Source organism: Chrysemys picta, chromosome 5, assembly GCF_011386835.1.
Source record: "Chrysemys picta bellii isolate R12L10 chromosome 5, ASM1138683v2, whole genome shotgun sequence".
Classification (NCBI taxonomy): domain Eukaryota; kingdom Metazoa; phylum Chordata; order Testudines; family Emydidae; genus Chrysemys; species Chrysemys picta.
This window is the reverse complement of record NC_088795.1, coordinates 61,412,044-61,426,418: the sequence shown is the minus strand read 5'-3', so window position 1 is coordinate 61,426,418 and position 14,375 is coordinate 61,412,044. Positions and strand designations below refer to the sequence as shown.

The following is a 14,375-nucleotide window of genomic DNA, read 5'->3' as shown; positions in this document are numbered from 1 at the left end:
AACTATAGCTTAGGGCACAGGTTTACATTTTCTCTAGTTTCTTGATTTTTTTGCACAATTAATCTGAGACTTGATACTTAAACTGCTTTAGTGGCTTCATATATTGTATTCCTGGATTGTAAGGGGAAAAAATAAAATTACATACCACCCCGGTGTTTGTACTTTTAACTATTTATTTTAACTGTTAAGTAAGGCCCTGCTCCTGCAATGGGATTCACACAGGAGATGATGCATACACAGGCTAAGGGACAGAAATAAAATATATAAGCATGGTGATCAGAGTGATGTTTAGCACACATCTTGTAGTTCCTCTTTATATATGGCTATGTCCAATTGCCGCTCTACTGATCTATTGTATTGTCAGGTTTTTTCCTTTTTGATTTTGACTCTTACCCCTACCCTCAGTTCTGTTCTCTTTAACCCAACTAATTCCACAAACTATTACACATCTCCCTACTGATTAATTGTTTTAAGGATATTTACAGAATTCCCCTTCCTGTGCCAAAATCCAATCAAGGTTTTACCAAACCCACCTCTCCACCCCCAAATTCATGGAGACAACAACCGCACTCATTTTAAAGGCTCTCCTTGTGTCCCCCCGTCAGCAAAAATTAGCAGTGCATTCTTAGGCCTCGTGGGAGGCTCCCAGATCTGTGAGAATGTACTCCTGGGGGAAGTTTCTGGCCTCCCAGGGAGTCCTGGCCTATATGGCTGCTCTTGGATTGAAAGGCTGAATTTTGCTACCGCCACAGTCTATCAATGCCAATTCAGAAGCAACTATACAAATGTATATGGAGGAATATTAGGCGTTACCTTCTCCCAAGTTCATGCGACCCCCACAGCACTTGCAGCCACTAATGGCTGGGGAACAAAAGACCCTTATTTGAGTCTCCTTCAAGGCAGTTATTGCATTATTCCCCCAATCTGTGTATGCAAATGAGTAAAGAAACAGAGTGGCTTGTTGGTCTACAGTTGCTGATAAGAAAACAGTGTTTGTAGTACTGATTTTTTAGAAGGAAACATGAAATGAGGAGGCTGTTTTGGAAAACTGCCTAAAATATTACATGTACTTCACAGACAGGAATGACTGGATAGTACCCATTTAATATTTACAGGCAGCATTGCTTTGGAGCTGTGGGAACACTGGAGATGAGGCAAAAAAAAGCTTTGAGAGTTTGCAAAGTGTATATAATATCTGTTGTTCTTTTAGGTGCGTGTACAGTATGTATGATTAGATTGTAAACTCAGCAGGACAAGGACCTGACCTATAAAGTACCTAATAAACTTCTGGGTGCTGTTAATAACTAATATTGTATAAAGTAAACTACTCTAGAAGATGACTTAACAATAAGCTTTATTAACATCACACTTAGTCTTTTGACTTAGATCACAGTATTTTCACAATTCCTGACTGTTATTTTTGTGTAGTGTTTCTGCTTTTAAGCTTCATTTACTGCAGTATAGTGAACTTTATTGTTGAGCATTTTTTCCAGGATGAGTTCTTTCAGCTAAAATAATTTAGCATTTATTTAAAAGGCATTTTACATTTTTACTAAGTATTGGGTGATTTTGTTGCTTCCTCGAAACAATAAAATGTCCGCCTAATTCATTTGTATTTTAAAGATTTTTCCCTTGGAAAAAAATGCCATTTTGCACTTTCTATAATAGAATCATAGAATCATAGATTATAGGACTGGAAGGGACCTCGAGAGGTCATCGAGTCCAGTCCCCTGCCCGCATGGCAGGACCAAATACTGTCTAGACCATCCCTGATAGACATTTATCTAACCTACTCTTAAATATCTCCAGAGACGGAGATTCCACAACCTCCCTAGGCATTTGTTCCAGTGTTTAACCACCCTGACAGTTAGGAACTTTTTCCTAATGTCCAACCTAGACCTCCCTTGCTGCAGTTTAAACCCATTGTTTCTGGTTCTATCCTTAGAGGCTAAGGTGAACAAGTTCTCTCCCTCCTCCTCATGACACCCTTTTAGATACCTGAAAACTGCTATCATGTCCCCTCTCAGTCTTCTCTTCTCCAAACTAAACAAACCCAGTTCTTTCAGCCTTCCTTCATAGGTCATGTTCTCAAGACCTTTAATCATTCTTGTTGCTCTTCTTTGGACCCTTTCCAATTTCTCCTTAAATACCTTATTTAGGTCGAGTTAAGTGTCTATAAAGATAACAGAAATTGTTAGAGCATACTTTTATGAGATTAATGTTGTTCCTTATTACACCACAAATATGAAGTTGGCTTCGAAGGAAATTGAAAACAGAGTTGTAGTGAGGAAAAACAAAGGCCGAGCTATCAGGAGTAAAAATCAGTTTGATACTTTCTCCCTATATTCTGTACACTAGCAAACACACCCATATGCTCTTTATCTGTTGTTATACAGAATCAAGACGGAAGATTCCATGGATTTTGGTGTGATATTGCTGTTTTATGGAATCTACTATGGAGTGATGGGAAGAGACTTTGCAGAGATTTGTTCTGATTACATGGCTTCCACTATAGGCATAAGTGCTGGTTTCATTACATTGAATGACAGTCAGATGGACTGGCAATGAGCTCTTGAGTCTAATTGTACCCCATGCTTCTAGAAGAAAGATTCCCCCCGTACTCTTTCTACAAGTTTATCTAACCTTTCCTTAAAGACAACTTTTATTGTGCCATAGGCAAACTCTCCTACTTTCTGACTGATCTTAGTTTCAAAAGGAATTTCTTAATACAGTATTATAACCAGTGAGTATTCACTGGTCTGAGTTAGGAGACACAATCCCTATATAGCAACGTAGAGGGCTGGTCCAAACAAAAAAGGCAAAAATAGGGTTTCTCTCAACCTGATTCCATATAAACAAGAGACCAAAAAAGACTCCTCATTGCCATAGGTGGGTCTGCTTCTTAGTTCTCCAAAACCCAGTGAAAGAGCCATTAAATCTTTCCCTTTTTGCAATTCTTGTCTTTTCTTCTTAATGAGGCAGTTAGGGAATGTAGGTGTCCTTAGTGAAGGACAAGTCTGGGATGTTTGGCACGCTTTGCAATAGAGGCAGACACTTGAAGTTCTCTTCTCAGCAAGAAGATTTTAATTCTCTCCAAACCACCTACATGTCAGGATCTATACATTCTGTCACTAGTATCTAAGTTTTAGCTTCTTTCATTCCTGTCCTTAACCATTGTGGACTTATACTGAGTTATTTGTGTCTCCTTGGCCCTAATGGAAAGTGTTGTTTCCCCCACTATAAATATTCAACAGTTTTATAATGTCAGTGGGATGCCTACAAGAAATTTGTCCAATGACATCTGTGCAGTCTGTAGACAGAAAATCTTTGTGGACATAAATGAGGAAGGGATAATTGAAAATACCTACCAGCTGTCATGCAATCATGTGTTTCCTTTCAATTCAATTATGAAATAATGGTTTCCTCTTTTCTTGCTGTTGCACCAAAAATAAAATGATTAGCAATAAACAGTCGGGGGGGGGGGGGGAGGGGAACAGAGGTGAAGAGAAATAAATGAACACAATCAAAGAAACCACAGCACAAAAGGTAAAAATAGCAATATAGAATAAGTTGCCTGTTTGCTCACATGAGGTTTAGTGGAAGACCTAAGTTTAAGTGCTATCATGCAATGCTTGCTTCCCAAGCTACTGAAACTCAGGTGCACCAAGCAGCTAACCCAGTGGTGGCCAACCAGGGTAAGCTGATTGCAGGCCGTGAGACATTTTACAGATGTTGACTGTCTGCAGGCATGGCCCCCCGCAGCTCCCGGTGGCCACGGTTCACCGTTCCCAGCCACTGGGAGCTGCGGGAGGCGGCACGCCACAGGGACAAGCCTGAGATTACAAGTCTGATTGATAAAGGTAATAGTGTTTGATGTAATGTACATAGACCTTTGTAAAGCATTTGACTTGGTACTGCACAACAGTTTGATTAAAAACTAGAATGATATAAAATTAATATGGCACATATTAAATAAATTAAAAGTTGGCTAACTTAACATGTCTGAAAATGTAATTGTAAATGGGGAATCATCATTGAATGGGTGTGTTTATAGTTGGATCCCACACGGCTCTGTTCGTAGCCCCACACTATTCAACACTTTTATCAAAGACCTGGAAGAAAACATAAAATTATCCCTGACAAAGTTTGCAGATTGTTTGCAAATTGTGGGAGTGGTAAATAATTCGGAGAACAGGCCACTGATGCAGAGTGATCTGGATCGCTTCGTAACTTGGGTGCAAGCAAACAATACGCATTTTTAAGATGGCTAAAATGTAAATATATACATCTAGGAACAAAGAAGGCAAGCCATGCTTACAGGATGGGGGACTCTATCCTGCAAAACTGACTCTGAAAAAGCTTTGGGGGTCATGGTGGATAGTCAGCTGAATATAAGCTCCCACAGCGAGGCTGTGGCCTAAAGGGCTAATGTGCTCTTTGGATGCATAAACAGGCAAATCTCGAGCCATAGAGAGGTTATTTTACTTCAGTATTTGGCACTGGTGAGACTGCTACTGGAATACTATGTCCAGTTCTGATATCCACAATTCAAGAACAATGTTGAAAAATTGGAGAGGGTTCAGAGACAAGCCGTGAGAACAGAAAATTTGCCTTACAGTGACAGACTCAAGGGTCCATGTGTTTATCTTAACAAAGCAAAGGTTAAGGGGTGACTTGATTACTGTTTATACAAACTGGAAATAAAGGTGTAAAATTTCAACAGTGAGAGTAATTGACCCTAGGTAAATTATTCCAATGGTTATGGTGGATATTCTATCACTGACCATTTTAAAAATCAATATTTGTTTTTTTTCTAAAAGAATTAATTTTGGGTATTTCTATGGCCTGTGGTATAAAAGTCAGAGTAGATGATCATAATGGTCCCTTCTGGCTTTAGAATCTATGACCATTGCCCACTTTCTATGTAGCGATCCATATCTACAGTCCAATAATACCTTGACTGCGTAGCAGCAGCGTTTGCATATCCTTCCCCAGAAAAATCAGTGCCATAGAACAGAGCAGCTGCAAGTTGAAGTTCAGCCATTGAGAGATGCAGTTTCACTGAGCCGGTGCTGCCATCTGATGTACCATAGGTTAAGACAGAAGGGCCTGATCCACAAGGGATTTAGTCATTGCATTGCTGAGCATCATGGTGTCTAACTTGTAGGCTCCTAGAAAAAAAAATCACAGGAACACTACTGTGATCCACAAAGCCTGAGTTAGGCACCTAGACTCCCTATACAATAAATGGGGAGATCGGAATGTGACACACAAAAGCCAGCACATTAGAGAGAGAGAAACCAAAAAAGAGGTGTGTGCAGGGTCGGCTCTGGCTTTTTTGCCGCCCCAGGCAAAAAAGCCTCCTGCCGCCCCCCTTCCCTGCCACCCCCCCGGAGCACGACAGGGGAGGGCGCTGAGCCTGGCCGCGGGCCCCTGTCCCAGACCGGCCGGAGCGCCGGGGGGAGGGCGGCGAGCCCACTGCGGCTCCGCTGGTGTCCAGAGCACCGGGAGGAGGGCGGAGAGCCCGGCTGGGGCTCCGCTCTCCCCGGCGGCCAGAGACGGAGTGACACGCCGTGCCGCCCTCCTCCAGGTGCCGCCCCAAGCACAAGCTTGGTGGGCTGGTGCCTGGAGCCGGCCCTGGGTGTGTGATAAACCCTGCCCCTCTCTGAGGTAGGCTACTGCCTCTGGGCTGCAGGGAGGTGCCTGTCTCGGCTTAGTGGTCCACAAATGAAAACGCATCTCTTGAAGTCAGGCAGCTTAGACACCTAAGAAGTTTGCTGCAGGAATGAGTTAAGCACCTATCTCACACACAAAATGGAGCTGTTGCTCACACTATAATTTTTAGCCTTATGGTTAATGCACTCATGTGTGATGTGGGTAGGATGACTAGACATCCCGTTTTTAAAGGGACAGTCCCATACTTAAGGCCTCCTGCGGGTGTCCCAACTTTTTCTTAAAAATGGGCAAATTGTCCTGTATTTTCTGTCTCTCCTCCCCCACTTCCCCATCAGGGCTGGTGGGTCTTGCTGCTGGTCGGATCCCTGCTTGCCAGCTGCCCGCCTACCAGTGATTAGTGGAGGGTCTGGTGGGTGTGCAAGGCTGGGGGTGGGGCTGGCTGCTCCCCCTGCTGGTCTGTCAGCATAGCCCCTGTTGCGGTGCCAGCTCTCGGCTAGTAGGGCTCTGCCCCCCGTTATGTTTCTGCATGCTGTGGTGGCTGGTGAGTGCAGGCAAGCGCTGGGCGATGGCCAGTTATGTGTCACCTCTGCAGCCCACCGATCGGCTCTTTACATGCTTCCCCTCTTGCTGTCCTCTCCCTGCTTTGCCCCTTTACCCCCTGCAGCTCCTCCATATTCCCCTCCCCCACCACAGGGTGCGTCCCGCTCCCAGCGCTGTGTGGAGAACCAGCCCCTAGTCGGAGCGCTGAGCTCACCAACAGCCTGGCCAGCAGGCTCCTTCCTTCCCCCACTGCCTCTGGTTGGGCTGGCACCCCGGGAAAGCTCAAGACCCTCCATCCTGGGGCGCTGGCCAGGAGGAGCTGAGCCCTGCATGTGCCAAAGCCCCACACAGCGCTGGTACGGGGAATCCTCTCTGCCCTTCAGCTAAGCTCTGGAGTGGTGAGGGGAAGCGATTTTCAGCCTGTTTGCACCCCGACCCTGCAGGCTTAACATCAGCCCCCGGGGCAGGGGCCTAGCACCCTCTTCACCCACCCCCTAGCGTGAAGGGCTGCTCCGTCCCCTAGGCACCCTCCCCTGCTCAGGGCCGGCTCCAGGCACCAGTTGAGCAAGCTGGTGCTTGGGGTGGCAGATTGTTCAAGGTGGCATTCTGCCCAATCCTAGGGCGGCACGGCCGCTTTTTGTTGTTGTTGTTGTTCCGCTCCGGCCGCCCTGTAGGGGGCGGTGGCACGGAGAACCAGATCACCCTGCAGGGCAGTCCTCTTCCTTCCCTCCCCGCCGACCGGAGCGGAGCCCTCACAGCAGGCGGCGGGAGGGGCCGCGTGGCAGTGCCCTTGCTATAGCCCTGGCTGCCCCCTTCTCTCTCTCTCCCACCCGCTCCCTCCCTCTCCCCCCCCCCCCCAGTCGGTCCCCCTGCACCCGTGCTCTGGCCGCGCCACAGGTTTTTTTTTTGTTTTTTGTTTTTTGCGCTTGGGGCGGCCAAAAAGCCAGAGATGGCCCTGCCCCTGCTGAGTCATCTCTCTGGCCCAGTTCCCTGAAGCCCCTGCAATCAGGTTCCCTGGGCCCTGGTGCACAATGCATCCTTAGGGCTTAACCCCTTCCTAGCTGCACTGTAGCCTGGGGACAGGCGGTGGCTGGGTTATGTCGGTGGCCAGCAACAGCCTAGAGGAGTTAGCTGCCTTTCGACACTGTGTGAGCAGGAAGGGACAAGCTGCTTCCAGCCATAGATAGGAAGTGGGGGGGGGGGGGGGGGAAGAGATGAGCTCTGCAAAGACACTGGCCAGGTCATCCCTCCCTCCCTCCCCCATCCCATGCGGCTGGAAGCAGGTCCCATCCTGCACAGTGCAAAAAGGCTGCTGCTGGCCACATTCTGGTGTGAACCACGGCAGAAATCGGGGATGAGGGGATGACCCTATGTTTCCCCCTCCACATGGTGCCTTGGGAAGATGCAGTACCAGGAGAGGCGGGTCTGTTCCAGGGGCCCAGCCAGGCATGGAGGGCGGAGAGTGCTGGGCAGGGAGGGTCGGTCACCCCCTGATATCAGACAGGTGGGGGGGGCCGTGTCCTCTCCCTGTGTGAACCCTAAAGCCTTAAAAATAAGAAGGTAAATAAAAAGAATCCAACTAGGCAGTATTTCTTTTTAACAAGGGCTCAGTCAACTTGATGTTAATTTGAATGTTTGTACTGTGTAGTTCGGATTGATTGCCGTTGAACTCGCTTGAATAAGATTAATTTTACCAGGTGTCCTGTATTCAGCACAGGGAAATATGGTCACCCTAGATGTGGGCGATCTAGGTTCAGGGGGCATTTGAACAGTGGTCTCCCAGCTCTCTGGAGGTCTGGGGCTGATGCGGGGCTCCTTTAATCTCTCCTAATGATGCTGTACCACTGTGGATAAAAACTTAAATAGTCATTTGGTGGATGCAGGGACAAGGAGAATAACTCTGTAGCCTGGTAGTTAAGACACCCACCTTAACCAGGGTCCAGTCCCTCCTGCTCTAGTCACTAATTGTTTATACAAAGGGGAAGAGCTTCAGTGGGAGAGATTAAGGAAGCTTCCCCATCTCCCATAGGTCTATGATTAGAGCATGTTCCTGAGAGATGGGAGATCCCTGTTTAAGTTATTTCACCCCTTCTGCCTGAGGGGAAAATTGAACCTGGATCTCCCACATCCCAGGTGAGAGTGCTAACTACTGAGCTAAAAGTTAAGGTGAGCTCCAGATTTTGAATAGGATCTGATCCAGTAGGTGGCCTCTCAGCAGTCTACCCAATTGGGCTCTGCATGCAAATTAGATAGACAAATGTCCATCTTCCCCTGGTTCATGAATTGCTCTGGGGCTTAGGCAGGAGATAGGCATCAGTGCACATGCTGAGAGGCAGAAACTTAGGCACTGCGTTAGTTTAGTAGCCTACAGGGTTTGGTTGGAGTTTTGTGGAATTAAAACTGGGATTTAGACATGTAAACCCTAGATTTAAGGCGCCTAAGTACCAAGGGACCTGATTCTCCACTCACCTAGCCTAGTTACACTGATGTGACTGACTTCAGGTGAGGTTACCCCCAAATTTGCATGAGTGAAAGTGGGATCAGAATCACTCAGGGAACACAGCTCAATATATGAAAGCATGACAAGGACAGGAGACCTTTAAAGCTGTTCTAAGGTAACTGATATCACTTCTTTTAATAGCTTAATGTAAGTAGTTTACAACTAATCAATCATTTAATCCCCTCTCCCCAAATTAAAAAAGAAATTATAACCTACTTTATAACAACTTCATAAGGCTCCTGACTTTCCATGAATTTCAAATGCTCAACTGCACTTCTTTTTTCTTTAACAATGTCCTTAGACTCTCACGATAATAGTTATAGACCCAAACTGGGAAATTCAAGAGTATTTTGATCTGAGGTTGTGATTCAGCCCATTCAAGAATAGGGCCAGCTACTAATAAATTTGGCTCTAGATTCCAGTTATTCCTAAATTCAAGGATGTCCAGATCCAGAATTTTGCCTTGGGCCCATATCTAATAATAATTAATAAATATAATATGAAATTGTGTGGCATGCTTTTCATCCAAGTTGGGTAAATATCATTATCCCCATTTTTAGTTGGGGAAACTGATGCAGAGAAGTTAAGTGACCTGTGTAAGTGCCTGAGATAAATAGCAATGCAATGTGCGCAATCAATAATAATTCAAATCTGTAGATAAGTTCACAGAAGCATGTATTGTTCCTTGTTTATATTTGAAAGAATCCTTAACAATATGCCCGATACGAGATTTCATGAATTTTGCATCCGAGGTTGGTGCATTGTTAGCAAAAAGCAGACTTGCCCATACTGCAACGAGAAAGTTGATTTGAAGAGGATGTTAAGTAACCCGTATCCTTTTCTTAACAAATGTGTTTTTTACTTCAATTTTTTAATTCTTTTGACTTTGCTAGTTTGTGTTATGATCCAGTGGAGAGAGGTGGGAGTAAAAAATAAAAATAAATATGGCCAGTTAAAATACCAGTAATAGCAGCAGATTTCTTTACTTCCTTCTTACTAGTTAGTATCTCTCCTAGTTTCTCCAGAAGGAAGGACAGTAGCCCAAATTCTGCTGCTGCATTTGTGAAACCCCATTCAAGTTGGAGCAGAATTTGCCCTACTGACTTTTTCAACCCATTTCAATTCCCATTGGGGGAACTGTTTACATTTTACTTTAAACATTTTTATGATAATATCATTCAAAACACAGTAATCTAGAGCAGTGAAACTCAGACCTCAGTGGTTCAGGAGCCAAATTAGCAATCAACATTACCCAAAGAGCCACAGTAGTGTGAATGCATTATTTCATTTACTATAGTACTATTCATATTTAAACTGTTCAACAGGGGAAATATTTTGTTTATATATATTATTCTCCCAGAAAATAAGTGAATAACTTAGTGCAAGTTGATAACTTAATTGGTTAATAACATAGTAAAAGCATCCTGATAGTTAATAACTTAGATTGGTGAATATTAAAATACTGTGTGATTTAATTATCATGTGCTGCAAGAGACACATTAAAGGGCCACTTGTGGCTCAGGAGCAACAGTCTGAGTATCACTACTGTAGAGGAACCGGAGAGCACTATGTTTGAGAACATTAAACAAGTACTTTTCTTCGCTTATTGCTGAAGGAACTGATGTCATATCAAATCTCTTTTCATCTTTAAACAATCTTGGCAGCAGATTTCCTTAACAGTAGTTTAGGTGGGAGCGTACAAAACATGTATGGGCAACTGTTGGATTGGCTCCGCTATCTGGTGGCCTGGCAACCAGTTGTTATAGGAATAGTCCAAGTCATTAACTATTCGCTGGGCTTAGACTAGGATATGTGATTATACACAGAATGTAAAATGTTGGGTATTTCAATATGTAAAATACTATTTATATCCTGTAATTAATATTGTAAAAATATAATTAAGACTGACCTCTGGTGTTCTTGTTGCACTGCTCTACAAGAGCCTCAGGTGGACCTCTCTGATGTTACAGCAATACTACATTACTTGAACAGCATGAAATTAAAACATTTCCGATTTTCTCAAAGTGTGCATGGAAAGGGTCTCCTTGAAAGGAGCATTTATGACAGGACAATGTTAGTAAAAGAAATGGCTATTTTTCTCATTATGACTATTTCTGAATATTTTTTTTATCTTTGCTGCACTAGTAAGTATGTCAATAGCACCAACTGATTGATGTTCAAGTCAGATTACTGAAAGACGGGTAGTGTAAATAGGTAGCCACCTCTTGAGCACACTCTCCTGGCCTGGGTGGTTCTGCAGCACACTTCCTCAGTTTCCCTTTCTCCCAGGGCTCCTCAAAAATGTCACCAATTCCATGTAATTTTAAAATATCTCCCTTCTGGAGGGGGATCCACTTTAGCCTATAGAGACATTAGTACTTCATACCAGCTTCCCCAGCGGGCCCCAGGGTTCTACAGTTTGAACAGTTCTCTCTCCTGGAGTCAGGAGTCCCCCCATCCCTCCTTCTCAGAGCGGAGTTCAGTCTCTCTCATTGAATCAGGAGTCCCTAGCCCTCCTTCCTGAAGCTGGGTTATAATCCAAACAGTCCCTTTATTCCCTACAGGAATCAGTCTCGCTCCTTACAGCACTGACCTGCAACAGCTTCTTCAGGCCAGTTGCTTCTGTTCTGCCTGACACTCCCAGCCCTACATAGCTCAAGTGGGAGACAGTAATACTCCAGTTCCTCACTCTCCCTCAGGCTTCTCCCTTATATCTGTAGGCCTGGCCTCAGTTAGTCATGACCTCATTTATTAGTACTCATCCTTCCCATCTGGGGAGAGGAGCTAAGCTTGTCCCAGGTAGGGCTGTGGCCTATCACCCCTTAAGGGGCCCAGCCACTCTGTGACAGGTAGCATTGGCTGATGAAATTGAGGATTGGCTCATAAAACTTAAATGCAACACAAGAGCTTGGCAAAATTTTACATGCAAAAACCTTTTTTTTTTTTTTCTGAAAACAAATGCAGATTCAGCTCGACTGAAACAGTTCATGAATTTTGGTCGATTTTGGCTCATTGTTTAGGTCCGAAAAAGAAAAAACATTTGCAAATGTCAAAATGTTTTATTTGTGTATTTCCAAAACAAAATATTTATATTTTTTCATTGCAGAAAGATGTTTGATTTTGAAATTTCCCTGAGTTTTATTTAGTCCAGGCATCGGCAACCTTTCGGAAGTGGTGTGTCGAGTCTTCATTTAGTCACTCTAATTTAAGGTTTTGCATGCCAGTAATAAATTTTAATGTTTTTAGAAGGTCTCTTTCTATAAGTCTATAATATATAACTAAACTATTGTTGTATGTAAAGTAAATAAGGTCTTTAAAATGTTTAAGAAGCTTCATTTAAAATTACATTAAAATGCACAGGCCCCCGGACTGGTGGCCAGGACCCAGGCAGTGTGCGTGCCACTGAAAATCAGCTCGCGTGCCGCCTTCGGCATGCGTGCCATAGGTTGCCTACCCCTTATTTAGTCTGTTTTTAAATGTTGAAAAAAAAACAACCTTGAAATGAAAATGAAAAATTTTTCAACATTTCAGTTCACTGAAAATTGTGAAACCGTTTCCTTTTGGGTTGACCCAATGTGATTTCTCTTTAATTTTTCAGACCTGACCCTGACCCAAATAGTCAGTTATTCAGCCAGCGTTAACAGCATCCATTCATGTGATTATTTGGAGGACCAGCCACAGCTGTGAGGACTAACTCAAGATCACTTATTCCCAAATGCAGCAAACATTAATCTGAGGCTATGTCTACACTGCCCCACAGTTCAGGTTACAGGAGCGTGTACCAAAATGTTATTCTGTCACTCCCCTGAGTGGATGCTGTTGGCACAAACTAAAAGGCTCCTGTTTTGCATTACGGTAGCCCTGTTTGCAGAAGACTAACTTAATTTGAACTAGGAACCTTTTAATTCATGTCCGCAGCACCCACACCAGGAAGTAACAGTGCAGCACTTTGGAGCACGCTACTATTCACAACCAGTAGTCCTGCAGAGAGGTATAAACAAGCCCTGTCTTTACCACTAGTCCTAGTAGGCACCTCTCTCGCCATTGTTTTTTGCTGTATCGGTGCTCCCCTCTTTAAAGAGCTGCTTGTACTAATCAAACTCCACTGAAATCCATCATAAAAGCTGCAAAATAATCTCCTCACATGTACCCCTCTCTTGATACAAGAGCATCAGAAGTCACCGATAAGCTTTTGCTTTACAGTGCAAGATCAGTGAAGCTGGGATCTGTTGCAGATGGAAGTGAAAGACACAGTAGGGGATGTGAAAGCAGTAAGGACTACAGACAACTCTTCTTCTTAACTTTTTATTTCCATGCTTTCCAAGTTTTTGAGTTGGTGGAGTGTGTCTTTGTTCAATCTTTACTGTCAGTAACTAACATTTTTATGTCTATTATATTATGTATTTTTTCACATTGTAATTCTCCTACCCTCAAACTGTCAAACAGGAAATGTATAGTGTAGGAAGGGTGTGACAGTCATGCACACGGGTGGGCCTTACGTTTTGATATGGCAAATTGACTTTGCTACAAGTATGTTCCACTGTAGTTGAAGACACTGCAGCCCTTTTACTTCTAAGGGCTGGTCTACACTGGGAACATACAGTGGCATAGCTACATCTCTTGGGAGTGTGAAAAACCCACACCCCATGAAAGACGTAGCTATGCCAACCTACCCCCATTGTTCACCGTGCTAGCTCAACAGATGTCAATTTAACTACCGCTTCTCAGGGAGGTGGATTACCAACAGTGACAGGAGAACCCCTCCCGTTGGCGTTGGTAGTGTCTACACTATGACAACTGTGCCACTGTAGCAGTTTAAGAGTAGACATACCCTAATAGTAAAATATTTTTTAGGTTATGGTTACACTAAAAATGCTACAGTGGCACAGCTGTGCCACTCTGGTGCAGACACCTACTGCAACAAGAAAGGGGTTCTTCCATCACTGTAGTAAATCCACCTCTCCCAGAGGCGGTAGTTAGTTTGACGAAAAAATTCTTTCGTCAACCTAGTGGGGTCTACACGGGGCTTAGATCGACTTAATTACATTGCACAGGATGGGAAATTTTTCACAGTTCTGTGCGATGCAGTTAAACCAACCTAATTTTGTGAAGTAGAGCAGCCCTTAGTAAGTGAGTTGTCCAGAATTAAAACAAGTGCCACTCTGTGGTATCAACAATGTAAAATGCTTTCTCCCATTTAATTTCTAGATTTATGAACTTCTGCAAACATAGGCCACTGCTGGTGACTTCCTCCCACCAATTCCCCAGTAAAGAAGAATGGATTTTTTTTCCAGAGAGGTCGCTTCCCTTTATTTCCCCACACACACACTATACTCTAAGGGGCCACCTCTTAGCAACCATCTCTCCAACCAAAGAGGGGTGAAGGCAAGATCCCTAACCATAATTCTATGTGTTAGCTATAAAAGAGGTAATATTTCAAAAATTATGTGAGATTCTCCCTTCTCAGGGACTGCCTAACGTACTGCCTCAGCAGTACCAGACTCTCAGCCCAAAAAGGAGGGACTAGAACACAGATTGTGCATGTCAGAGTGTATTCTGCAGTTCATGAGTCAGTGAAGTTGCCCCTGGAAGGGTAATTTCTCCAGGGTATGTATAACAGCTACTGTATTCAGACTAAACATCACCTATTCTTTAAAAG

General features: G+C 44.0%; 1 protein-coding gene across 1 annotated transcript in view; it reads left to right on the top strand.

The window, feature by feature from the left end:
* RNF175 (ring finger protein 175) overlaps positions 1-10,523 on the top strand; it is a 37,131-nt gene extending 26,608 nt beyond the window's left edge. The window contains 5 exon segments of the mRNA XM_024106238.3: positions 2,397-2,523; positions 3,255-3,388; positions 9,446-9,547; positions 10,405-10,419; positions 10,421-10,523. Of these exon segments, the coding sequence (XP_023962006.2) occupies positions 2,397-2,523; positions 3,255-3,388; positions 9,446-9,547; positions 10,405-10,419; positions 10,421-10,523 (481 nt within the window).
* Positions 10,524-14,375: the final 3,852 nt, after the last annotated feature.